General features: G+C 55.6%; 2 protein-coding genes across 2 annotated transcripts in view; both read right to left on the bottom strand.

The window, feature by feature from the left end:
• Window positions 1-680: 680 nt before the first annotated feature.
• On the bottom strand, window positions 681-19,735 carry CUNH1orf198 (chromosome unknown C1orf198 homolog). The gene is made up of 4 exons (XM_055617575.1): window positions 19,344-19,735; window positions 10,559-10,609; window positions 3,289-3,816; window positions 681-2,796 (listed from the first exon to the last, which is right to left on the bottom strand). The coding sequence occupies exons 1-4, from the start codon at window positions 19,674-19,676 to the stop codon at window positions 2,740-2,742; spliced, it is 969 nt and encodes a 322-aa protein (XP_055473550.1). The 5' UTR covers window positions 19,677-19,735; the 3' UTR covers window positions 681-2,739.
• Window positions 19,736-24,253: 4,518 nt separating this feature from the next.
• The window catches only part of Ttc13 (tetratricopeptide repeat domain 13), a 40,179-nt gene continuing 38,785 nt past the window's right edge, over window positions 24,254-25,647 (bottom strand). The window contains exon 12 of the mRNA XM_055617568.1: window positions 24,254-24,429. Coding sequence (XP_055473543.1) covers window positions 24,254-24,429 — 176 coding nt within the window. The remainder of the gene's footprint in view (window positions 24,430-25,647) is intronic.

Here is a 25,647-nt window from a genome sequence, read left to right as displayed (position 1 = left end):
CTAGGTGTGAGCTGAGTAGGAAGGTCAGCTGGGTGCTTTCTCTGCCTCTCTGAGCCAGCAGGTCCTGAGTCTTTATTAATAAATATAACAGTTGGGATTTTCATTTTTTTAAAAACAACATTTTGATTAAAGATGTGTTAGAGCTCAACCACACCAAACAAGAAACAGGGTTTTAGAGTTCACAATTCGATCAAATATCCAGCAACAGCGGGTACAGACTCTGGCCAGCTGCCTTCCACCGGTGTGTCTTCATCGCATGCTGTAGTGATGCTGTCTTCTCCAGGCATGGCACACTGTCACCACTGTGAAGCAAAAGACCATGGCCCACAGGAAACTAGAACGGAGTGGGAGCTTGATATGAGCTCACGACAAAGGGAAACTGAGCTTCCAGCTGCCACTCCCTCCTGACGCATGTGGTCTTGGGTGGCTCTGGGCTATACAGGAGGGAGAGGGGTGGAGCTCTGAGAAAAGGCACCATGTTGAGAGGGCCCTTCTAGCTGCAGGGTTCACTTGGTACTGGTCACCCATGAAAGCCACTGGCTCACTTAGCAGAGTGTCTTTCGTCTATCTGAGGTGAGCAGCTCTTTCTTTACATCTTCCTAGGAAATGCACCTTGGCATTAAACTGCCACAACCCTGATCATCTTCCTGAACAGGGGAAAATGAAACAAGACACAGCTCTCGTTTTTAAAATGGCTTTATTAAAGGCTAGTAGTATAAAATAGGACCAAATTACAAGCTGTCAGTAAGAATTTACCATTTCGAAAATATGTATCAAAGGAGAGGGAGGCGTGTGGAACGGAGGGCCACTCTTGAGGCTGGCGCGAGGGGTGCCCTGGCCAGGAGGCCGACTCTGCTGCTAACAGGAGCACGACCGGCCCAGAGGGCTGGGATTCAGGGACAACCCAGACGGGCAGAGCCTGGGTTCCTGAGAGCTTTTGTGGAGCGCAGCCACGTAGATCAAGACACGGAGCCCTAGAGCTGCCTCCCAGGTGCTGCAGTCTAAAACCAGACCCAGGCTTCAGCCAAAGAATGTGCCTTCAAGGAAAACAATGAATTACTTCATCAAGGTGCGTGGAGGAAGAGAAGGTGGCAGTACAGTTTCAGTTTCCTAGTCACTTCCACACAGGCCCTGGGGGAGACCAAGACGCCAGCCTGGTGTGGACTCTGCCCAGGTCGGGCGGGTCCTTTAGGGCCTCCTGGACTCTCCGACTTCTACCCTCTCTTCAGAGGCCTCCTCAAGACACACCACCCACTGTGAGAGCCCCCCAGCCCAGGGGCCAATCCCAGAGGCAGCCTAGACTCGGCACCTTGCCATGTTTTCACAGACAGGCCTGTGGGTCTCCTAGGAGGGAATCAGGGGAGCGTGGGTAAGAAGTGAGACTGTCTGCCCAGAGGGGTCACCCTGGCCCAGTGGGAGGGCAAGCCTTCTCCTTCCTGCTACACCAGTGCTATGGACCACGGATCCACAGGGAAGGAAGACATGGCACAGAGGTCCAGGCCGTAAGCTATTTGGCAGGTATCACGTCAGTATTGCTTAAGTGCAGCTCTGGCATGTTTTCTGAGAGGAGGGGATGGCGGGGATGCTGCCGTGTGCTTTTACCTTGAAGCTAAATAGAATATTCCAGAAGGTACTTCAGACATTAAGAAGGCTACATCTTTCAGAACTGAAAGCAGGAGCTCGGAGGAGGGCTCATGGGGATTAAGGCTTCAGGTGAGGAGAACGGAGTGACAGCGAAGGGTAGACCGTGCCACCCGGAGCTCACGGAGCTGCCTGGCACCTCCTGCAGGTACATGTGGGTCGGGGCCATGGCAGGGCAGCAGTGAGGGCGGAGGACGGCAGACGCTGGGGGAGACGCCTGCTCCTCACCATCAGGAAGCGCTGATGGCGTCCTTCCTTCACGTATAGCCTGAGCAGGCTGGGGTAAAAGACAGTCAGGCCTGCGGGCCTCCAACTGGAACGTTCTAACACAGTGAGGCAGAAGAGCCCCGTTCTCCAGCCGTCCCCGCCCTGACTCCCAGAGTGGCCAGGGCTGAAACATGAGCAGGACGGTGATAGCTTCCAGGAGGAAACTCCCACAGAGCCGAGGAAGCTGCTGCAGCCCCATGTGAAACAGCGAGGATGTGACGTAACAGGCAAGCAGCTCATCTTTAACACCAGAGCTCTGAGTAAGTCACCAGGACAGCTCAGAGGGCGCCTGGCACCTCTGCCAGTGGTCAGTGTCCTGCCCTTGGGGGAGGGGAAGGACACATGCCGCCACACCCAGCTTCGGTGGAGGAAGAGCACCAGGTGAGCACATTTCAAGATGAGTCTTCCACAGTGACACCCAACAGCGCGCAGCCCGCAGCCATCCAGGGAGCCCCCAGCAGGAAAACAACAGGAGACGGGTGGGGCCGGCCCAAAGATGGGGGAGAACCTTCTTTGCGACCTTTTGTGACTTGGTCAGAGAACCTTGTTGGAGGGGAAAGTGGGATGGAGCTGGGAACAGAAACTTCATTTACGAGGTCCACTGGACTCTTAGTGTTTAAAAATCCCAACTGTAAAACTTGTTATCAAATCATTGAAAATAGCATATTTATCTATTTGGTTTTACCAAAAAAGGGAGAAACCTGGCAACACTTCCCAGTTTCCCCAAAGACTAAGAAAAGAGTTGAGAAAACGGAAAAATACACGGGCAGTGAGAGCCGCCTCCTCGGAACGCTAGGGCGGCAGCCACGTGGGGCTTCCGGGCAGCACCGTTTACCAGTTGTCCAGAAAATCAAAGCCCGTCTTCAAGAGGACGTTGCTTGAGCTGACCTGCAGAGGGACAAAGTGAGAAAATAACACGTGGGCTCTGCTTCGGGCACGCACAACCTACATACAGCAAGCACTCCATCGAGAACGACCCAGAGGACAGCAGCTGCTTCTGCCTCAGGGGCCCCTGACCTCAATTCACCTCAGCGCTAGGGACCAGAAAGCTGCACAAAATCTGGAGCAAGCGACACTCTGTCACATCCAACCCCAGTCCCCCGGGCCCCAGGAAGCCCTGTGTGTGGTTTCTACACACAAGGAGAGCAACCTGGTTCTTGGTTCGCGCTCTGCTGCATCTGAACAGCATTATAAAGCGGAGAGACATGCTCGTGTGACACTTTTTCCAAATAGCATTATAAAGCGGAGAGACACGCTCGTGTGACACTTTTTATAGACAGGGCCTATTCTTGGCCTGGAACTCCGAAAATGGGCTGAGCTGACTGACCAGCAAGCCCCAGACCCCCCCACTCCCCATGTGAGCCTGCTGCCATCACCCACCTGCGTAAGGGCGGGCTCTGAGAATAGAGCATCGTCTTCCTCCTCTTGCTGGGTGGTGGGGGTAGGCAGTGGCTTCTTGGGGGACTCAGTGGGGGTGGCCTTGGGCAGCAAGCCGGCAGGGGCTGGCACAGATGGAGGCACCTCTTGCTCTGCGCTCATGTTCTGGAGGGTTTGATGTTCCTGGGGCCCAGGCTTGGCCTCCCTGTCTTTCGGGGTGGGCTCCTGGCGGTAGCAAGCTGGCACGACTTTTTCCCCCTTCTCCATGGACTTGATCTGGCTGGGTGTCAGCGACTGGAAGTCAGCCTCAGGCCCCTCCCGAGAGCGCTCAGCGTTGATCTTCCAGAAGGAGGCTTCCTCCTCTTTTCGGGATGGTCCCAGGGCATCCAGGCTGGAGGATCTGCTGCTCTGGGCAGGCCTGGCACCCTGTGTGCCCTGAGGGGCCTTGGCCAGGGCCCTGGGATCACTGGTCACGGTGGCTGTGCTGGGCTCCTGGATGGATAAGGACGAGATGCTGAACTCCATCTGACTCTGTGCGGAGACAGAAAAAAAGACACAAATGAGAGCGAGCCTTAGCACCCACCGGGCAGAGCTCTCTGTCTGCTGGTCCCAAGTGTCTATTTTCACATCAGTCCTTACTCCCCGTCTGAAACACATGAAGAACTACGAGGCCACGCCCCATCACAGCACACCCTCAACAGCGTGTGCTCTCACAGTCATAACAGTGACCAAGAATCCCTGGTGGCTCACACGCCTGTCATCCCAGCACTCAGGGAAGCAGAGGCAGGAGGATCTATGTGAGTTCAAGGCCAGCCTGGTGTACAAAGTGAGTCCAGGACAGCCAGGACTACACAGGGAAACCCTGTCTCTGATAAGAATAAGAAGACTCCCCATTGGCTCTGAGAGCACATGGCTGGCCCAGCAGGCAGGTGGGATGGCTGTGTGGGCACCTCAGAGCATCAAAGGCCTGCTTCCTGCAGCAAACACGGAGAGCAAAGGGAGGCTACGTGAGCAGAGCTCAAACCGCACGTGATAGTGCACAGGCCGGCCACTTCCCTGACCAGTCAACCATGGTGACCTCTGAAACAGTGCAAACAAGCAGTTCTGACAGAAACCATCGCCAAGGATGCCGAGCGCCAACTGCAGGCCGCGTCTGCCCTGCTCTGCAGAACTCGCCATTCGCCATCTCAAAACCAGTCTTGAAAATCTCACTTCCCCATCACGCAAGCGCCCTCACACCACTGTCTTGTAAAAATAAAATAATAAATGATATTAGATAAAGCTGGGAGAGCAGAGAAAAGCCATAACCCCTGCCCCTGTAACTTCTTTTGTGCCACATTTTCACACATCAGGTGTGGTCTTGTCAGGTGTGTAACGTGGGTTGTCACTTCTTCGGTACATCATGAGCATCATCCAGCTCTTCCTTGGTTCGCACAACACGCGTGCGCACACATGTATGTGTGAGTGTGTGCGCATATGTAGAGGCCAGAGGACAACTTCAAGTGTGTTCCCCAGGTGCCATGTTGTATGGTAAATTCCTTGGAGATAAAAAATTCCATTTAGTAAGGAATCTCCTTGAGACTCAGGAAGTAAACAACTCAGTAGCTTTAGGAAGTCCCTGAAACTGACCAAATTTGCTAGGCTCCTCCCTCCCAAGTGTGTCCACGCACTGAGGACTTGAGAGAAGCTGTCACACAAGCAGAGGCGACTCAGACCAGCTGAGTCTCATGGGAGAAACGCTCCCTGACCTGCTGTGTCGCCTGCTGTTCCCGCTGTTCCAGGTCTCCAGCTTGGCTGAGCTGTCACCTATGCTGGAATGGGGTTTTCTGGTGATGCAGATGGCACTGAGTCATTTCTGCTCCTTTAAGACCCCCCCGCCCCAGTCCTGCAAATCACCCCCAATAAAACACTCCGGTTCACCATGCTGGACTTTGGCCAGCTGCCGGCTCCGCAGTTTGGGTGAGCAGCCGTTTGCTCACTAAGACTGATTTTTGTGACCTTGTTCTTTGATAGAGAGTCTCTCTCACCGGTCAGGAACTCCCTACGCAGCGAGGCTGGCTGGCCTGCAGTCCCGGGATCTGTCTCTACGCCATCAGCACTGGGCAAACAAGTGCCTGGCACCATGGCAGGTCTTTCTTGTTTGTTTGTTTGAAGCTAGCACATACTTGTAGGGAGAGAATCTACTGGCAGCCATCTTCCTGGCCCCACTTCTAGTGGCTGTGAACACTTCACTCAGTGTCTGTCCCATGATGCACTTCACATTCTTCATCAGTCTACCCCTGCTGACCCTCACTCCTGCACTCCGGTCACGGGGACTATCTTTGTGCACACGGCTGTCCAGTTCGAGATAAATGTCTTCAGACTGGCAGGAACAAAAAATCAGAAGGCAAAGGTTTAAACTGTCTACTCTGGCTCCGGATGGATCCTGCCAAGTGGCTTTACAGAGCTGCTCTGCACTGGCCTCAGCTGGACAGCAGGGTCATCCCTGATCAACTGAGGAATCATTTCAACCTGTGCCAACTCACAAAACACTGAGACAACATGGCGTCACCTGGTAATTTGAGAGAAGTTAAAAAAATAGTAATTTAACATAGACAGTGACAGTGTGCAAGCACGGGGGAGAGAGAGAAGGGGGAAGATAGTCAGGCTTCCTTCCTGTTCCCTAGCCAGTTAGGGTTGAATGGCAGAACCCCAGCAGCCTAGAGACAGCAGAGCCAGAGGGCTGGGCAACCCTTGCACGTCTTCCTCAGTGGACCTGCCCTGGGCGCTGCACAGAGGCTGGTGCCCTGGAATGCCTCACGGATTTACACACATCCTTACTAACTCCAAGATTCTCTCGGCAGGGTTCCCATCCACATTCAGGGACCTTAGGACGAGGCGGAACACAGCCCTGCGGGCTCAGGACAGTGTAGCACAAAGTGCCCTTTGCCTGGAGGATGACACGAAGAATACGGGTCCAAACCAAGAGCCAGCCACCTAGAAATCAACAGCCTGAGAAACGGCCATTCACACTTGGGCTGTGCAAGGAACGGTGGCCAAGAGCAGAAGTGGATGCCTGAGTGGCTTTAATGTGGCGGGCGCACAGGGTTTAGTGTTTACATGCTACAAAGGAGGGAACAGAGGCTGAGCCCAGCATTCTGCTGTACGTGTGCGGCTAGAGAACTCAGCACGTCATGGGAGGACGGTAAGTTCAAGCCTGGACTTTTTTTCCCTCAAGACAGGGTTTCTCTGTGTAGCCCTGGCTGTTCCAGACTCACTTTGTTGACCAGGCTGGCTTTGAACTCAGAGATAGCCTGCCTCTGTCTCCCCGAGTGCTGGGATTATAGATGTGTGCCAGTGTGCCCGGCTCAGCTGGGCTTTTATATATTGCACCAGCACCCTTCCAGGAAAAGTGAGGAGGAAGAGAAGATGGAGATGCGGAGTGACAGCTCTCCTGGGTCTCTAGTCTACGAGGAGACCCTGCAGCTGGGCGTTCAGTCCAGACCAAGGCTTAGTTGCAGGGCTAAGGAGCCCAAGGCTGCCAAGGATGATGCCCAGGGCAATGGTAGGGTCCTGCCCATCCCATGGTCCATCGTATCCAGTCATTGTTCTAACTTTAAACACTTTTTTTTTAAAAAAAACACTCTGGTCTACAGAGCGACTTCCAGGACAGCCAGGGCTACATAATAGAGAGGCTGTGTCTTAAAAACAAGAGGCAAAGAGAAAAGAAAAAGGAGGCAGGGCACAGTGGTTCTGGCTAGAACGGGAGGAGGGAAGAATTTGTTTCCTGTCCTTGTCTATGTGGCCTCAGCTGAAGAACGAGAATGTGCTCAACTAGGCTGTGTGTGAGTGCAGCCCCTCCCCCTCCTGGGTCAGGGAGCCCCGGGTTGCCATTCTGTGGGTTCCATCATGGCCGGCTGGAAACTGGCCTTCCCGACAGCTGTCTCTCCCAACCTGATCATTCCAGGCTCACAGAAAGGGAAAGGGGCGGAGCTCGGACAGTCCCAGGACCTCGAGGCAGGTTATGGAACAGGGCAGTGGGTGGCTACACAACAGAACCCATGGGGAGCAACACGGTGTCAGCCCTGGGTGCTGGGTGAGGGGTGCCTGAGGAGCACCCACAGCGCAGCCCTCCTGCTCCCCAGGGTGCAGAGCGAGGCAAGAAAGAGCCCAGCGCCTGGTGGCAGCCACCGGGCCGTAATCCCTGACACACAAGCTAGCCGACTTCACATCACAGACCGGAAGAAACAGCCGGAAGTTTTAGCTGACTGAACGTGTGCCACGTACCTGGTGCCACCGGAAACCTTCCCCAGAAATGACATGAGGAGCAGACAAGTCTCCTTTTCACTACAGAGGAGCCAGCGAGGCCGCTCACCCGATTTCTCCTGAGACTGCACTGTTTTTGAAGGCCAGACCAGGCCGCCTCCACCTGGGACACCCCCACACAGGGAAAGGTGGAAAACAGGGAGAGCAGGGGCGCCAGGGCAAGCTTTTCCAAACAGCCTGTCTGTTTGGGGAATGGGAAAGAAGTCATGCCAGCCTCCTCTCAGTGCCCAGGCTCCTGCGCCAGCCCTGAAGAACACTGCATAGAAAATAACAGGGAGGAACAGCGAGACTGGGTCACGGTCAAGGCACGGGCTGAGGGCAGAAACAGTCCTGGCTCGACTCAGTGGACCTGGGAGCCCGGAGACAGAAACGGAAGACAAGGCAAGAGTCTCCTCGGCTCATGGCAGTGCCCCACCTGCCCTCCATGCCCGGGCTCCTGACCTCCCTAACAACCTGGTTAGCCAGCAGAGTGGGCGCCAGTCAGCCCATGTGGGGAACAGGGCTCGGCTGGCCACATCCATTCTAAAAACGGCCAGACCACAGCAGAGCCCAGCTCTATTTTTATGCCCCAGTCACTGGAGAGGAATGTGTGACATTCAGCAAAAGGGGCGGGGGGGGGGGGGGAGTGCCGCTAAGAGGGGCTGTTTGGCTTGGCAGCGGCTGGCCGAGCTACACTCACATTCACACACAGTCAGAAAGACTCGGGAGAACCTCCCCCAAACTTGCCATACCCTCAGCGCTCTGAAAAAGAAAGGGGAAGTGGGCACCGAGCAAACCTTAACAACCACAAAACTGGCAAAGGGGCATCGTACAGAAATGAGCCAGCATGGACGGACGGCCTGAGACAGAGCTGGCCCTCAAGTCCACACACCCCACGTCCCAAGGCACTTGTCCCGGGAAGGAGCTTCAAAGCCTTGAGGTGGGCAAACACTCGTCCACCAGTCAGGCTCCAGGGCAGCAAAGACCAGGGTCACTGAGAGACACAGGAAGCAGCCGGCAGGGTGGCAGCGAGGCCCAGGGGCAGGAGTCTCAGCCCTCGGCCTTTTCTGGTACAGGGACATGGACACCTATGTCCTCCAAGGATGAACGGTATTGTGTTGGGAGCAGAACTCAGGAAGAGGACTTCTCCCTGCCTTAGTTTCTCCTTTCAAAAAAGGTGTGGATGATCAGAGACGGCGTAGCCGCGTGTTCAGCACAGTTCTCGCAATGGTTTTGGTGGGGACCGCCAGAAATGGGGCTCACACAGCAGGGGGGAGCCTTCAAGAGAAGGTGGGCAAGATCCAGCAAGCACACAGGTGAGCAAGGACAGGCAGTAGAAGGTGGTGAGGGGCTGGGCGCAGCCGATGGGCCCCCAGGAACTGACGGACACTGAGGAGGTGCGTGCAAGGCCTCGGCGTAGAACTAAGCAGCCCTTCAGCCCTGAGTGGGCAACGACACCCCTGAGCCACAGCTGGGGGTACCCCGACGCTCTCCACTCTCCGCTCTCCGGATGGCTATGCAGCCTGTTCCCTGAGGGCGGGACCGGGAGGAAGGGGCTCAGATGTGCAATTGTTGGGAGGGACCTGCTCAGAAGGATAGAGGCTGTGGTAGCATGTATATGGGTGAGTGGTGGAGGCTGTGCTAGCCATCTCCTGTGTGCAGCCCTCCATCAAGGCCCCTGGTCACTGTTAGTCCCTGAGAGGCAGCAGCTGGTCCTGTAGAAGCAGAGGGGAAGGCCCTCTGAGGTTCTGGCTGAGGGGGAGCGAGTGCTGAGGTTTCCTGTAACTCTAAACTGACTAAGGAATGGACAGGGCAGCCATTCATGTCTCCTCACACCCTCCAAGCCCCGCTCTGTCTCCAGAAATGCTGATGCTGAGCAACAGAGAGGATGAGGGCAGAGACAGCACCCAGGTAGCCCAGATGTGTTCCCAGCCAGTTGCCTCCATCCCCAACCCTCTGTGCCCTACAGGGGCTGGGCATGTGACACAGGCCTGTGATCCCAGCCCTGAGGAAGTGAAGTCAGACGGACATTAGCTTGAGGCTAGTCGAGGCTACATGTGAGTCTTAGTCTCAAGGACGGATGGATGGATGCAGAGGCTGACTTCCTTACTTCAGGATGGTCAGGTCTCTATGGGGTGTGCAGAGGGCTGGTGAGGTCCACATTTGCCACATTGTCCACATTTGTCAGTGTGTCCACGGGAATGGATGCCTGCACCCTCCGGCCACCTTTCACCTCAAATGTTACGGGATCGGTGTTGAGGCCAGCTCGCCTCCCTGAGGTCAGCCAGCTGGTGCTGCTGTCCCTGCCCTCTGCGTCCTGGTGGACTCAAGGACATGTCTGGATGAGAGGCTGCTTGGTCCCTCAGGCCTCCATCAGTGTCCTGACCTTACACCTTCATCTCCACCATTCCCTGGGGTGCCAGGGTCAGCTAGGACAAGGGGTGTGAACAGAAGCAGTGTGGGGGGTGTCCCACTCCAGTCACGGGCCCTCGTCCCCTGAGGCACCACCCACTTGGGAGACGACACCCGTGGAAAGCTGTGGAGTTAGGAGAGCGTGACCTCTCGCCCATCCCTGACCGGAGCACACTTGCTTCCTTGGGGTTTTGCTGCTTGCTGAGGTCCTTCTTCTGGACACTGGGGAGATGGGGACGTGCCCTGTGGCCTGGCTTGACACTCTCTCTGGAGGACATGACAACCCAGACACGAGTGCCTGGGAGGCTGGGGTCCGTTTCCATGTGTCCCTGTGTGTCTGTGCATATATACCTGGACACACGGGGGGCGGGGGGCGGGGGGAGACCACCAGAGTGGGATGTGGCAGGGCTGACACACACGCACACATGGAGGCTCAGCTCCCCTTTGCCCTGTCACCTGTGGGCCAGCAATGAAGGCCATACAGCACCTTCTGTACCCACCAAATGCTGAAGGAAAAGGTGCAGACACTTGTATGTTTTCAAAAGTGACAAACACATCTAAATTTAATCCGACTTACTCTTGTTTCCCAGGAGAACGGGGCTGAGTGTTCATCTTGCCAAGTGATGTCCTGAAATAAAAAAATCAAGAATAAGTCTGGGGCCCAAACTCCGACAACCCAGTGCACACGCCCGTCCAGGGCCATGTGGGACCCATACACGACCCAGGGGCACTTGAACTGTACAGAGAGGACATCTCCACGAGACCAACAGTGCAGCCGAGTCTCCCCGTCCTGGGAACGGAATCGGCGAGCAAAGCGTGAAGGCAACGCCAGTGTCTCATCACAGCAGGGCTGCTGGTGCCCCCGACTCAGCACAGCCGGAGTGGCAGACCTCTCCGGGGCTGTTGCCAGACTGACCCTGGGCTCACAGGTCAGGGCTGCCGGCTTGAAGAAAGGGCCTGGGTCTCCTCTCCGCCCCAGCAGGGTACCTGGCTGCGCCTGGCTGCTGCAGGGACCACCATCTATGGCCTAACCCTCGGGCATGCCGGGTAATATGGAAAGCATACAGCATTCTTTCTTTTCTTATTAATGATTTTTGTCTTTTTTTTTTTTTTTATGGAGTCTCACGGTTTCAAACTCACTAAGTGTCCAGGGATGACCTTGAACTCCTGACCTCCCTGTTTCCACTTTCCAAGGGCTTAGATCATGGGCATCACTACCACGCCTGGTTTACGTGGCACTGGGACTGAACCCAACTTTATGCGTGCACTTTTCCCATAGAGCTCCGTTTAAACTCGTACAGCGCGCGTGACACTGGTACTCCGCTCATACCCCACTGTCCCCAAACAGCTCCAGGTATCTGTATCATTCCACGGAGCACCCCACAAATTCTGTTAATGTCACCTGGCTGGGTGACCTGGCTCCAGCCTCCACCGAGACTGTGGCTACTGTGGCCAGAGCTCCTTCCTCAGACGCCATAGGGCCCTGCCCCAGACTGGCCTTGGATGGCGGGGACTCCTGAGGAATGCTTGCAAACACATCAGGCATCCAGGCTGCCGGCCAGCTTTCCCGAGCCACAGCCCTGCCACAGCCCTGCCGAGCTGAGGTCCACTTAGGAACCACAGCAACCCAGGCAAGGTGTTGCCCGGCCCTGAGAACAGGGGTCGCCGGGGGTGGGCTGCGGTAACCAAGCTCTGGAGGCCCAGAGGCCCAGCCCCCGGTAAACCTCTCCCCTGCCCCTCCCCCAGAGCCCAAACTCAGGCCCTCTGAGAGGGGAGCCAGCACTCTGGACCACCGAGCCTCGCTCCGGCCGCTTGGGCTATTTTGCATTACACAATCACACGGAAAAACTTCTAAAAACAAGACCAGGGTCACTGCATTCCACGTTGGAATTTCGGCTAAACCCAGTTATTCCCAGTGTTTAAGCCCCGCCCCTCCAAACACGCCTGGCTCCCGGAGGAACGTGAGTCCAGTCCAGGCCGGAGCGACGACAAAAGGAGGCGGCGAGGTAACGACCCAGAAGCCTCTGCGGCCAGCCAAGGACCCAAAAGCTCTAGGCTCTAGGGACGCAGCGGGGCAGACAGCGCTGGCCTGGGTGGGACGACACTGTTCACACTCCATGTTGGTGCAGAGAAGAGGACCGTCTGGATTACACACTTCCCCTCGGGGGTCCAAGTCTCAATAGTGGACAGAGATGGCAGCGTGGTCACACGGGTGGGAGCTGGGCCTGCCCAGCTGTGTACCCTGGCCTGCCCGCTGTGTGTGTGGGGTCAGTGGAGGCCGAGGCTCTGGGGTCCCACGGGGTCCTGGCGGCCGTGGCCTGCTCGGGGCTCGGCTCTGGGGTCCCACGAGGTCCCGGCGGCCTCACCCGGGTGTCAGCCATTTGTTCATGGCAGCGAAGCCGTGTGGGTCTCCGTAGTCCACAAAGAATGACACAGTGAAGAGAAGCGAGGCAGGAGCATTGGCAGTGAGTGTGCAAGCTCTGGGCAGCCAGTACAAACGGCTGCACAACCTCGCACCCACAGACAAACTCACAAAAGACACACCCCACACAGACATTCTCACACACAGATACACTCTCAGACAGACACAGTCCCACACACAGATGCACTCTCATCAGTTAGGCAAAGAGAACACGGCTGGGGCTAGGCGTGTGGCACAAGCCCCTGGCACGGCTCACGGGAGACAGAGGCAGGCGGGTCTCTGTGAGTTCAGGGCTAGCTTGGTGTACAGAGTAAGCTCCACGCCAAACAGAAGGGCACACTGCAGCCTTGTCTCAAAACCAAAACACAACCAACCATGGCCGGGCACAAGCAGCCCCACCGATTCAACATCCAGAAAGCTGAGACAGGAGGATGGGCTCCAGACAGCCTGAGCCACAGGACTCTGTGCAGAGAATAAATAACTAAATAACTCAACAATGGGAGACGGGGGGGTGGCAGACGTGTAGAATAATGCTGTGCCATCAGAAATGGCTGTGAACAGAGCTCGCTCAGTGGAGTGCTTCCCTGGTGTGTACAAAGGCTCTGGGTTTGGTCCTGCACAAACAGAGCACAGTGGTGCACACCTATGAGCTCAACGCTCGAGACGTGGAGGCAAGAGAAGTGCAAGATGGTCTTCAGCTACACAGTGAGTTCAAGGGCTGCCTGGGAATCCTGACACACGTCTTTCACCGTTCTGCTAGTTTTTGAGACAGGGTTTCTCTGTGGAGCCCTGGCTGTCCTGGAATTTGCTTGTAGACCAGGTTGGCCTCGAACTCACAGAGATCGCCTGCCTCTGCCTCCCAGAGTGCTGGGATTACAGGTGTGCAATGCCACACCTGGCCAGAGACCCCGTCTTAAAAAAAAGAAAAAGACCTGGTTGCAACCTCGAGTTTTGTGTAACATACATTGCATGAAGTCAAAAGTCCTGGGAAGACTAGGCGGAGCTGATTACTAATTACTCATCGGAACTGCCAACCCGGCAGATGGCAGTCTGATTCCAACTCTCCTGGGAGAAGGATCGGAGATGGTGTGACCAGGTGTGTAAAAGCTACCCTGAGAGCAAAGGCCCCCTGCAAACACTGCCCAGCTTCCCACCGACTCACTGCGCTCCCCTCCAAGTCAGTCCCCGAGGGCAAATGATAAGCCTGCAAGGTCGCCTTTGTTCTTGGTGACATCTAAGGTCACACACTAACCACTGCAGAGCCTGTTTAATCACAATGTTTCAGAACGCCGGGCCTCCGGCCTGCTCTCTGCGCACACCCTGACCACAAAGCAGCCTCCGCAGTTTAACTAGCACCTTCTGCGAGGATTGCCGGGTTCCAAAAGTGAGAACCCCAACTATTAAGTCCCAGAAACACGGTCGGTTGCCCTGGGACCGCAAATGGCCACGACGCCTCTAAAGCCCAGGATCGGGGAGTGTCTGGGGGACAAGCAGTGGCTGTGGCTCAGGCTAGGGAGCGCTGCCACCGGCAAGAGCGAGACCTGACGGAAGAGAGGAAAGCAGGCCGCTGAGCTGACAACGGCCTCCTTGGGCTGCTGCTGGGTGACTCAGAGAGCAAAGAGCCGGAGCCTGTCTCCTGACTAGGCTACAGGAACACTAAGGACAGCTCACAGCTTGTTCAGGTCCAGGCCCTGCGTCGAACCTCAGCACGCCTGTACTGGCTCAGAACCATCTGTAACTCCAGCTCCACAGAGTCCAACCCCTTTTTAGGACTCTGTGGGCACAAGGCACACACATGGTGCACAGATATACATACACATAAAAGTTAACTAAAAACTAAAAAAGCATTTGTTTATTTTTTAAAGTATTAAATTAAAAAAAAAAAAAACAACAGGAATGAGGGTTGATGAGAAGGAGTTTCTGAGAGTAAAAGTACTCGCCAAACTAGCCTGGCCAACCTGCGTTCAACGCCCTGAACCCACATAAAGGTGAAAGAGTCCAAAATCATGCTCTTATCTCCACATATGAACTGCAGCGTGTACACTCAGGCACACATCCTCCTGTGTGTGTGCACACTTTCTACACACACACAGCCCAGCACATCAATTTAAAGAAACAGGAAGAGGCTGGGGGTGTGGGTGACTCCATGGCAGAGGGTCAGCCTGGTGCGTCCCAGGCTGTTTACTCTACAGCACCACGAATAAATGAAAACACAAAGGAATGAGGTGATCATTCTCTCGACGTTCGCTGTGAAGAAAAAAAAAAAAAAACACCGGCAAGCCCAGCATGGTGGCACCGGCCTGCACTCCCACCTGCTTCGGAGACTGAGGCAGGAGGATTCTAAGCCCAAGCCGTGCCTTGAGTTCAAGGTCAAGCCGGGCAACTTGCAAGACCTCGTCTCAAAACACACAGTTAGAAAGAGAAAGGGCCTCCGTAGCTTGATGGTTGGGCACTTGCTTCACACGCGGAGCCCGGGCTCCCTCTCCAGCACAGAAGAACAGAAAGGATGGGAGCCTGAAAAGAACCACTAAAATCTGCCTTAAAAAAACCAGCCTGTCTGTGGCAACTGTGCTCACACTTTCAGCTTGCAGTCTATTTCTCTCTGCTGAAGTAAGGGTCCAGAACTAAGGTTCAGAGCTGCATCTCCAAACAGAAAGCCCTGGTGACTGAGCTTGTGACACATTCCACTAGCAACACAAGTTCAGAAACATGGGCCTGGCCAGGGCCATTGCTCACGGTCATGAGAAGAGGAAACGGACCAGGAGGAGGGAGGTCAAAGGGCCAGCAGGGATGCCTCGGTCCCTCTGCTAGAGAAATGGCTACTTTCAGCACTCTGGGAACCTCTCCCTTAGGGTGTGCTTCCTGTCCATCAAAGACAACTCTAAGATTGCCAACGCATTTCCTGCCCTCCCTGATGGCACCAAGTGACCCTTTCGTCCCTGCAGAACCAGTTCTCAGGCTGCCACTGGGCCACCTCCCATGGAAGCCGGCAGCCGAGGCGCCCGGGAGGGAGGACACCCCTGCTGGCTCAGCTCTGGGCACCAGGCCAAGCGCCATCAAGCTGGGAAGCCATCAGTGTGCAGGGGAGAGAGGGACGGCCCAGGGCCTCCCTTCCTAGCCTCTGCACAGCTCTTAGTGCTGGCTCGGCAGCCCAGCCCAGGGCCCCAGCGGAGGGACACAAGAGACCAAACACACAGGATACCCAGACACGGGGGAAGGGTGGCTCACACATCCCACCTTCCTTAAAAATCAAGTCCAACACACGGAGAAGCCAACTCTCAATCACTCCCCCACCCAGAGAAAGGCTGAGGGCTGGGAACAGCTCAGGGGACAGCATGTTTGTGACACAAGCAGGGGGACCCAGTTGACTCCCCAGTACTCAGGAACAAGGCAGGGCACGGCAGTACACACCCTCAGCCCAGCACTGGGAGGTAGAGACAGGATCCCGAGGGCTCAGTGGCCAGCCAGCTCAGTTGCACTGCTGAGCCCTCAGCTAGACAGACTCTGACCCCAAACAATGTGGAGAGCTACAGAGAAACACCCTAGATTTGGTCTGTGCCTGTGTTTGCGAGTGTGTGTGTGTGCGTGTATATACAGAGAGAGTGTGTAAAAAGTGTTTTAAAAAATTTGCTGAAGTAGCAGAGGACAGAAAGCCCTCTCATGTCCCAGACCCAGTGGTTAAGCATCTGGCCGAAGTCACCCAATAAAAAGGAGAATTCCAGGAGTGAGGAGGGCGCTCAAGCAGGAGGGGCATGTAAACTGCCTAAGACATTTGGGGCGATCTGGCTCCAGGGTCTTAAAAATCCAGTCTCCAGGATCCAGGTGAAGGGCTTCGGGGCTGCCTGTGCCTCAGTCCTGCCCAGCTCTACCCACTTCACGGAGAGGGGGCAGAGGCAGGCAGAGGCCACAGAAGCGAGGTTTCCCCACCAAGGAGTGCCAGCACCTCTGCACGGCTCTGTGTGGACCTAAGAGAACGGCAGCGTTAGCTAGGTGGTGGAGGGGGCGGCACACGCCGTTAATCCCAGTGCTCGGGAGGCAGAGGCAGGCAGATCTCTGTGAGTTCAAGGCCAGCCTGGTCTACACAGTGAGTTCTGGGACAGCCAGGGCTACACAGAGAAACCCTGTCTCAAAAAATCAAACCAACCAAACAAAAAAGTAGTGCTTGGAACCCCGGAACTCCCCATCCTGCCGGGTGTGGCCAGAAGTCAGGGCTGGGGGCAGAAAATGGGTGCAAGAAATTCCTGTAAACTTAAAAGAGTTCTGGGTTTGTTGGATCCCTTCTCAGCCAAAGAAAGCCATTCCCAGAGTAGGAAGGGAGCCGCCAGGCTGATAACAGCATCCACCAAAGAACCTGCTTTAATGATCTCAAGAAAATCTGCAAGGCAGAGGGCACCCCCAGGGTCTTTGCCTGTCCCAAACCACTGATTCCACGGTATGCTTTGCCCTGCCAGAGGGGCGCCCTGAACTCAGTCAACACAGCAGGGATTCGGTGCAGCTGGTGGAAGCCAATGGGGCTTGGGGGCGCTGAAGCCCCTGAATCCAGGGTGCCTCCACATCAGCCTAGAGAAATGCTTGCTCAGCTGATTCCCAAAGTAGCTAAAATATCGACACATCCTCTTTGCCTCATCACTTAAAAGCAAAGACCACAATCTCTACAGGAGACCAGGATCATCCAGCTTTATGGAGAGCAGGGCAAACGTACACACGCACACACTGACACGCACACTCACACGCGCACACGAGGTGTCACGTTGCTGCACCTGTCCTGTGCACACAAGCAAAGGACACCTGACTACATCCAGAGTCGCCAAGATCTGTGATCATCAGCCTGTAGTTAGGACCCTATTTGTTCCTGAAAGACATAAAAACGACTAGACAATACTAAAAATAATGACAGAAAAAAAAAATGACTAGCCGGCATTACTATGAGGAGCACATTTAAAAAATAATTTCTTTTATTTTACATGCATTAGTGTTTTTGCCTGCATGTGTGTCTGTGTGAGGGTGTCGGTCCCCTGGATCTAGGGGTACAGACACGTGTGATCTGCCGCGTGGGTGCTGGAAGTTGGACACGGCTCCTCTGAAAGAGCACCCCATGCTCCTTAACCACTGAGCCATCTCCCTGGCGAGGGGCACAACATTTTACTGGCAATGGAAGATACGATTCAAAGAAACAGGCAGCATCCTTTGGGGTAGTGGGACGGGCTGTGGAGCCCTGGCACCGTGCCAGCTGGGGGTCATGTGAGACAAATCTGGGGTCACTTATTCGGGTGTCAACTCAGCTAGCTGGGAGCCATCCCCGCCAACTGCACCCCCACCTGTCAGCTGGGGACAGGCTCTGGTCCACATGAATGACCCCTTGGGGCAATGGTGAGGCAACTGACCGACTTCAATTTGGTGCCAACCTCTCATGGGTTCTAGTGGGACTTCCAGGCCCTGTGCTGTTAACCCTCTCACTGCTGCAGACAGACACATACACCCTGGCTGTGTCCTGCAGGCTGTTTGGCCATCTGCCTCCTGAGGTCAGGGACCTCGCAGGTCTAAGTATAGGTCAGAGGTCAGCCTTAGATGCTGCTGACCGCCTTGTTTTGGGGGCAGGCTCTCTCATTAGTCTGGAACTTGACAAATAGGCTGGGCTGGCCAGGGATCTGCCTAGATCTGCCGCCCAGCACAGGACGCACACGCCTGAGCTGAGTGTGAGCCTCCGCTCGTGGTTGCTAGAGATCCTCGTGGATGCACGAGTCTTCCGGTGGAACTATCTCCCGACACCCACGTGCTCTAGACCACGTTAGTCCACAGATGCAGAAACAGGGCTGTTGTTTAAAATACGACAGGCACACGGCACCAGGCGAGCAGCTGGATAACAAGAGAAGTGAGCACACAAATCTCTCCTTGTCAGTGACCCTGGCTACAAAGTGGCTTTTTTATATAGGGGAAGGGGAGGGACAGCCAATCTCTGCGTTTGTTAAGTACGGACAGGGCTGCTTCCTCTTAGATTTACTGAGACACTGCCAAGGAGGAGCTGCCTGGCTGCTCCTCACCCGGAGCCGAGCACAAACTCCTTCCGCATGTCTTTATGGAGGTGCATATTTTCACAATGAAATGTTTCAGATCCAGGAATATATTTTAAGACTTATATTTTCATCTCCCACCACACCCTTGTTTTTCCTGGCAAAGCGCTCAGAGTTTCAAGTGGGATGGAGAGCAGAAGGAAAGTGCGGTCGGCTCGGCCCTCACAATCCCCTGAAGCGGTCTGTAGTCACAAACAGATCCCTGAAAAATCGGATGGAAATCTCATTCTTAACTGGTATTCCCTCCGCCTGGCACATCCCGGGGTGGGGGGTGGGGCTCTCCTGGCCTCTCCTCCGCTAGGAAACCGCCCCCACCCAAACGGACTTTTCACGACTCTGGCTGCTCCTGATTTTGTCCTTTAAAACCAAGTCTCTGAGGTCCAAGTATACACTCTGGGAAACCATCTCCAAATAAAACAGCAGGTCGCTGAGAAGCGCAGCCTCCCGGCCCTCGAGCCTAAGAGCAGGGTCAGCCTAGGGCAATTCCAGTAGTTTCTTTCTTTCTTCCCGCAGCGTCCAGAGCCCCAGGCTTCCACACTCAGGTTTGCTGGGGGCATCTAAACTTCTCCCGCGTCACACCCAAACACACTCTCCATTGTGGTCCTCCAGGGACATCTCCCAGGGTGGCGGTGCCTGGCAGTCCCCACCTCCCCCACTGAGGTCCGCCTACACTCGGCCACTGAGCGCCCAGTGGCCTGAACATCACTCCCGCTTCACCCCCGGAAAACTCACCTAGGACCAGGCTGCTAAGGGGAGGAACCAGGTCCGCGTGATCTCTCTACGGCTCCCACCTTGTCGTTAAAGGTCCCTTCTCCCGGAGATTGCCGAACCCCCACCCCGCCCCGAGTGGCCAGTCCCGCCGTACCCACCTCGTCGCCGAAGCGCACCAGCTTCTGGCCCGTGGGCCCGCGCAGGCCGGGGAAGCGCGCCGGGTCCCCCACGTCCCCCGCGTCCGCGGCCGGTGCCGCGCGCGGCCCCACCAGGCAGCGGTCGATAATCTCGTCCTGCTGCGCGGGCGCCAGCCGCGCCCACTCGGGCCCGTACTTCTCCCGGATCTTCTCCTTGTCCTGCATGATCTTCCTGGCCATGGGGCTCAGCGACGAGAAGTAGGTGAAGCGCTTCCGCTCCCGCTCGTCCAGCGGCCGGTTCCCGCTCATGACGGCCGAGCGCGACGCCGCGATCGCCGCCGCCATCGACGCCATCCCCGGCCCGCGCGTCCCGGCGCGAGCACCGCCTCCCGGGGCCGCCTCCGCCCAGAGCCCCGCCCCCCCCCCCCCCCCCCCCCCGATCTCCGCCCCCCCCCCCCCCAGCCCCCCCCCCCCCCCCCCCCCCCCGCTCCCCTCCCCGGATCTCCGCCTCCTCCTCCCGAAGCCACCGCCCGCGCCCCGCCCCGGAGCCCCGCCCCGCCCCGGAGCCCCGCCCCCGCCTCTTCCCTCCTCGGAGCTCAGCCTCCTCCTCCCGGGGCCGCCTGCGCCCCGCCCCGGAGCCCCGCCTCCGCCCCGGAGCGCCGTCTCTGCCCCGCCCGTCCTGCCCGCCGCGCCCGCCTCCGCCCTGGCTGAGGCCCCGGAACCTCCCGGCCACCTATGCGCTCCCCCGCACCGGTCCCCACCGCGAGCCGCCCCTGAGCTCTGTCAGCACCGAGGACCCGCTTCCATCCCGAGTTCTTTCTCCAGGAGAGCCCCTCCCCCAGCTCCCCCTCGCACGGCCCTCCAGTTTTTCCCCACCGCGGGGGGCGCTTTCCGGGACCCTAGGGCGTCTCCGGGGCGGCTGCAGAGTGCCCCCGGCACGCGCACCGCGGTTGGCAATGGCCACTGGGGTTAACTCCAGGCAAAGCCTGCCATGGCGCCACGTGGCACTGCTGACAAAGGAAACTTCTTTCTGCACGTGCCCAACCTGGCTCTCAACCATTGTCGTTCTTCCGCGCTCTCGCGTGAGCGTTTCGGGTTTGCGCTGCCTGCTGGGCGGTCCACCACACTGGGCAGGGTCCAGACCCGGGCACTGACCCGCCGCTCATTAGTGCTCGGCTCATGCCCCTTGCAGCCTAGGCAGGAGGCTCGTGTTAATTCAAGGCCAACCTGGGTTATAGGATTACTACCTTGTCTCACTACCACCATCCCCGGGGAGAGAGAGAGAGAGAGAGAGAGAGAGAGAGAGAGAGAGAGAGAGAGAAGCAATCAGTATGAGGGAGGTGCCCCAAAGCGCCAAAGCTTCTTTTCTGTCCGAAGAGCTCTGAACCAGGGCCTCTCAAAGCCTTGGCTTTCCGATGCTTGCCACTGTGAGGCAGCTCCGTCCCCCCAAAACACAGTCAATTAAATCTCAGGGCTATGTCTTTAAATGTCATTCAGGGTCCTAAACAGGAATTAAAGAACTCTGGTCAGCAGATGCTGGTCAGTGTCAGGAACCTGCATCCCATCAACTTAAGTGCAGGACAAACCAAAAGCTTAAACTTCCAAAAATGGCCAAGCTAATCCTGGAATTTCAGAAATCACAAGAACTCCGGGAGGTTTGCTGTCTGCAAACAAACTGAAGAGGATGGAAAGTTTCCACAGGGAAGCAGATGTACCCCCAAGGGGTCCAGGCGTGCTAGGATAAGCTTTCTTTGCAGACCACACAGTTATCCAGACCCTTGCCGTCTGATTTTCACAAGACGGTACTGCTCTCAGGTAACAACCAAGTGCCAACCGTAGCTTAGTTGCCTCTGAAATAGCCCTTGCCTAACACTGAAGGCAAGTGTAGAAATAGCTTGAAAGGCCTTCAGCTAAATGGAATGTCACAAATGCGGCAGGCCCTGTATAAAAGGAATCACCACTGAATTAATTAATTAATTAATTAATTAATTTCTATTGCTGTGACAAAATACCCTGAAGGGTTTACTTCCTCCAGCTTCACCAAAGGAAGTCAGGACAGGAGGGCAAGCAGGGCAGGAAGCTGGAGCAGGAGCTGACGCAGAGGCCATGGAGGGTGCCGCTCACTGGCTGGCTCCCCTGGCTTGTTCGGCTGCTTTCTCATAGAACCCAGGAGCACCGGCCCAGGGGTGGGCCCCACCTACCATGGCTGGGCCCTCCTGCACTGATTGAGAAAATGGCTTACAGCTGGATCTCATGGAGACATTTCCTCCACGGAGCTCCTTCCTGAGGACTCTAGCTGGTGTCCAGCTGACACACAGAGCCAGCCAGTCGCCACTGAGAATGCGGTCAGGGTATGGGGGATATGTTGGTTTTCAGAGTGCTTGTGCTCGGCTAGCGTGCATAACGAGTTCCATCCCCAGTATCCTACAGTCCAGGCAGAGTGACAGACACATGTACTCTCAGCACTCGTGTGAGGCCGAGGCAAAAGGACCCGATGTTCAAGTCCATTCCCAGCCACCTAGTCTGGTCAAAGCTAGCCTGCACTACATGATAACCTGTTTCCAAGTATATGTGTGTATGTATGTGTGTGTGTGTGTGCACGCGCTTGGCATAAAATAGGCCTGTGGTTCACACCAGTGACCCTACCATTGGGGGCTGAAGCAGGAGGATTGCCATTAGTTTGGGCTGTACAGTGAATCCAGGCCAGCCTGGGCTAGAGTATAAGATTACGCCTCAAAATAAATAAAAACAAAAATCTCATCGGTATAACACACTGAAGGAAGGAGAGCGAAGCCCTCAGATGTCAGCTGAGGCTTCAGGATGTGAAGGCTGAAGCCACAGACTTGAGGTGCTGGCCTCTCCAAGTTGTTCTAGCTACTGAAATGGCACTGTAGCAGGTGTCGCTCACAGGCTCGGCATGCTGGCCCTGACCCCTGGCTTGTCTCACTGACCGCCTTCTAATAACACAAATGACAGAAGTGTCCTTGTACTGTGAGTGTTCCACTGTGCACAAACCATCTGTACCAACCTACCCCACAGAAGGCTCCGGGAACCCTGCTGAGTAGGCAGAAACACTGGTAGGAGATGGGTGGGAAGCGCGGCAAAGCGGCATGGCGCCACCGTTGCACAGACCCACACAAGAGCAGGCCAGTCGCAACGCCAGCATGACTGGGGAGGGAGTTAGCAGTCAGCGGTTGCTGGGGGAGGTGCAGTCACTCTCCCCAGCGGACACTCTCACACCCATTCACAGACTCAGGGTTAGGAAGATAGGAAGCTGAGAGGGAGACAGGATGGGGGCACAGAGAACGGAATAAAAATGGCGGATAGCGTTAAAATAGACGGCGTAAATGTGTGAACAATTCAAGGAACAGATCAAAGGTATCTTAAAAACAAACAAGGGAGAAGGGCCCTTGTATTTTATTTACTATCTGTGGGCTCAAGGGTCCTTGGTTTCATAAAATTGGTCTCATGCTGTTTTCAAAGCAGTCTCGAGGCTCTGCGGTTAAGAGCACTGGCTGCTCTTGCAGAGGACCTGAGTCAGCACCCACACGGCAGCTCACAACTGTCTGTAACTCAAGGGGTCTGCCACCCTCTTCTAACCTCTGTGGGCACTGCCCGCACACAGCACTTTCATACACACAGGCAAACACTCATACACATAAAATGAAAGCAACTCCTTTTTTACAAAAGGAGTTAAAAAATAAGTGGTTTTGTTGTTGTTGTTTTAAGAAAGAACCAACTTGTTTTGAGGCAAATATAACTTGCTGCCAGGCAAGTTTCTCAAGTAGACATCTGTGACCCCAGCTACCCAGGAGGCTGAGGTGGGGAGACTGGAGGCCAGGGATGGCTGGGAAGGAGAAAGAGCCTTGAATCTGAGGCTTCTTTTCCTGTCAGGGATTCGGCACTTTAGACTGTCATGCTTGCCTTTACCACTGTCTGAGCCCAACAGTGTCTTCTTTATTCTTCCAGGTCAGGAGTTACAATCAAGCAAACAAGCATGGGAAAACATGAGTTGCAGTTTGGATGGGCACAGGCTCATCCAGTTAGTGCTGCCCTTTGGGAGGCTCTGGACCTTTAGGAGGTGATTGTAGTCAAAGACAGGTCATGAAGATCAGCCTTCAAGTTCCACAGACCGAGCCACTCTATCCTTTGTCTGATACCTGCTCCATCAAGATGTGAACAGGCAGCCTTCCTCTCCAACAGCTATGCTTTCCCGGCCATGCCGGGCTGTACCTCAAAACATGGGCCTCAAGCTGCTTTGTCAGATGTTTGGTCCCAGAACTGAGAAAAATAGCTGACAGAACACCAGAGAAACACCAGATGCGGAGCTAATGACTTGGAATTACACAGGGAAATTATGTGTGTGTGTGCGATTACATGGCTTATATATGGCAGTGCAGTATGAAGTGAGTGGGCCAGACGGATGAGCTCTGCTCATCCAGGCCAGGACCACAGGCAAGGCACAGCGCGCAGGATGGCCAGCGCCAGCACGCATGACGCGGTGGCACCATTAGCTGCAGAATTTCCACACTGAGATTTTCTCATCACATGCTTCGTCTCCTTTCTTTGTTTGGGTGTTGAGGGTGAGGGTCGCTATGTCGCCTAGGATGGCCTCACTGATGACCCTCCTTCCTCAGCTTTCTGGTGGCTAGGATTTCAGGCCATACCTCCACACCCGGCTTAAACTTCCTTTTGGACATGGTCTTGCTGTGTAGCCAGGATGGGCTGCAGTTTGTGGTCATTCTTCCCCCACCTCCTGAATGCTGGGATCTACATCTTAACAAGAGCCTTAGCTATCAAAGAACTTTCTAGCTTCTGTTTTATTGCCCATGGCCTAGAGGGTGCAGCCCATGGCCACATTGCTGCAGACATGTTGTCTTTATAGCAGAGTGTCCCAGGCTCACAACTGGCAGAATTTCACTGTCAGAGTGTTACTGAGCCCAGCCGGTAAGAAGCCAGCCATGTCGGAAAGCTCTGTGAGACTGCTGGTTCCACTGGCCTAGCACCACACTGAGAATCATGGTCCTGATAGCTTTGCCGCCAGCCCGAAGCCTCCAGTAGCCCAGGAAGACAAGTGAGGTGCCTTCCGGCAGTTTGCTTCCATTCCCTGGGGGCACGCAGCTATGGAGGGCAGAGTTGTGCCACCACTTTTCGGTGATGCCAGCAGGTTCTGTACTGCACCTGAGTTGTGTCACCAGCCTCATGGCTAGAGTGAAACGGGCACATCCCCTCTCACACCTAGCCCTCCCCTCAGCAGGGAAGGGCCAGATAACCCACCTCTCACTGTCTTCCTGAAGCTCTCCACACATCTTCTCGCTCATCACATCAGCCCATTCTTAGTACCCTAGACCACAGCAATCTGCCATGGCAGTGACAGCCATGTACCCTGCAGTACTAGAAAGATCTGTGGAGATAGGCTGGGCCACACGGGGCATGGGCTATTCTCTTCTATCCTGGTGCCCAATGGAAGACAAGGTGCCCACAAACTAGGTATTCACTGGTTTCTGGGTGGATGTATTCTGCCACCAGGGCTGGTGTGTTGGCACAGGCCAAGGGCACATGACATTTTCCTTTGGAGTCTGAGGCTTGGGTGAGCTTCCTCACGTGGAGTATGGCCACGCCCTAGGCTGCAGGCAGCCAGCCTGTGAGGAGACAGCCAGCACGTGGCCCTGGCGCTCTCATCCGAATGCATTTAAGATGCTGCGACCCTCCTTTCTGGAATGGCTCTTCCCTGGGAAGGAGGTGGCAGAGATATGCCAATGGCTCCTAGGCACCCGGGGGGCCACATTCCGAGTGTCTTCTGGCTCTGTGAGTCACATTGCTGTTTCTGTCATCTGCTGCTGGAGTTCCAGTCAGCTGTCGGCGCAACCACTGGGTACTCTGGCCTGACAACAGATCAGTGATCGAATCTGCCTGCCTGGCACAAATCCCTCAGAGTGCACCCTGGGACCAGCTCAGAAGAGAGTTCTGGACCCAGGATACGCCTCTGTGGTACCCCTTGTGCCAGAGCCCTGTGTCAGCATCACCACACAGAGCACCCTGACTGTAGGCCTGGCTTGTTCCCACTGGACTCAGTGGTTTCCCTCTGCCCCAACTTCCTGTTTTTGGACTATTCGTCAGAGGGGTGTGGAGCTCAGAGTGCAAAGGACCCAGGTTGCGCGTGGAGACACTGTTCAAGACTGTGCTAAGCGCCGAGAGCAGAGGCAGTGGGAGTCTGAGCCCTCAGTTCCCCCAGCACCGTCCTGTAGCCCATCAGCCGGCTGTGGGATGCTCAGAGGGAGGGGACCCTCCCTGTCACGGTGCAGCCTCAGCGAAGGAGAGTGGG

The sequence above is a fragment of the Psammomys obesus genome, unplaced genomic scaffold, assembly GCF_907164565.1.
Source record: "Psammomys obesus unplaced genomic scaffold, mPsaObe1.curated_primary_1811, whole genome shotgun sequence".
Lineage (NCBI taxonomy): Eukaryota > Metazoa > Chordata > Mammalia > Rodentia > Muridae > Psammomys > Psammomys obesus.
The sequence above is the reverse complement of the archived record's forward strand: the minus strand, read 5'-3'. Positions and strand labels throughout refer to the sequence as shown.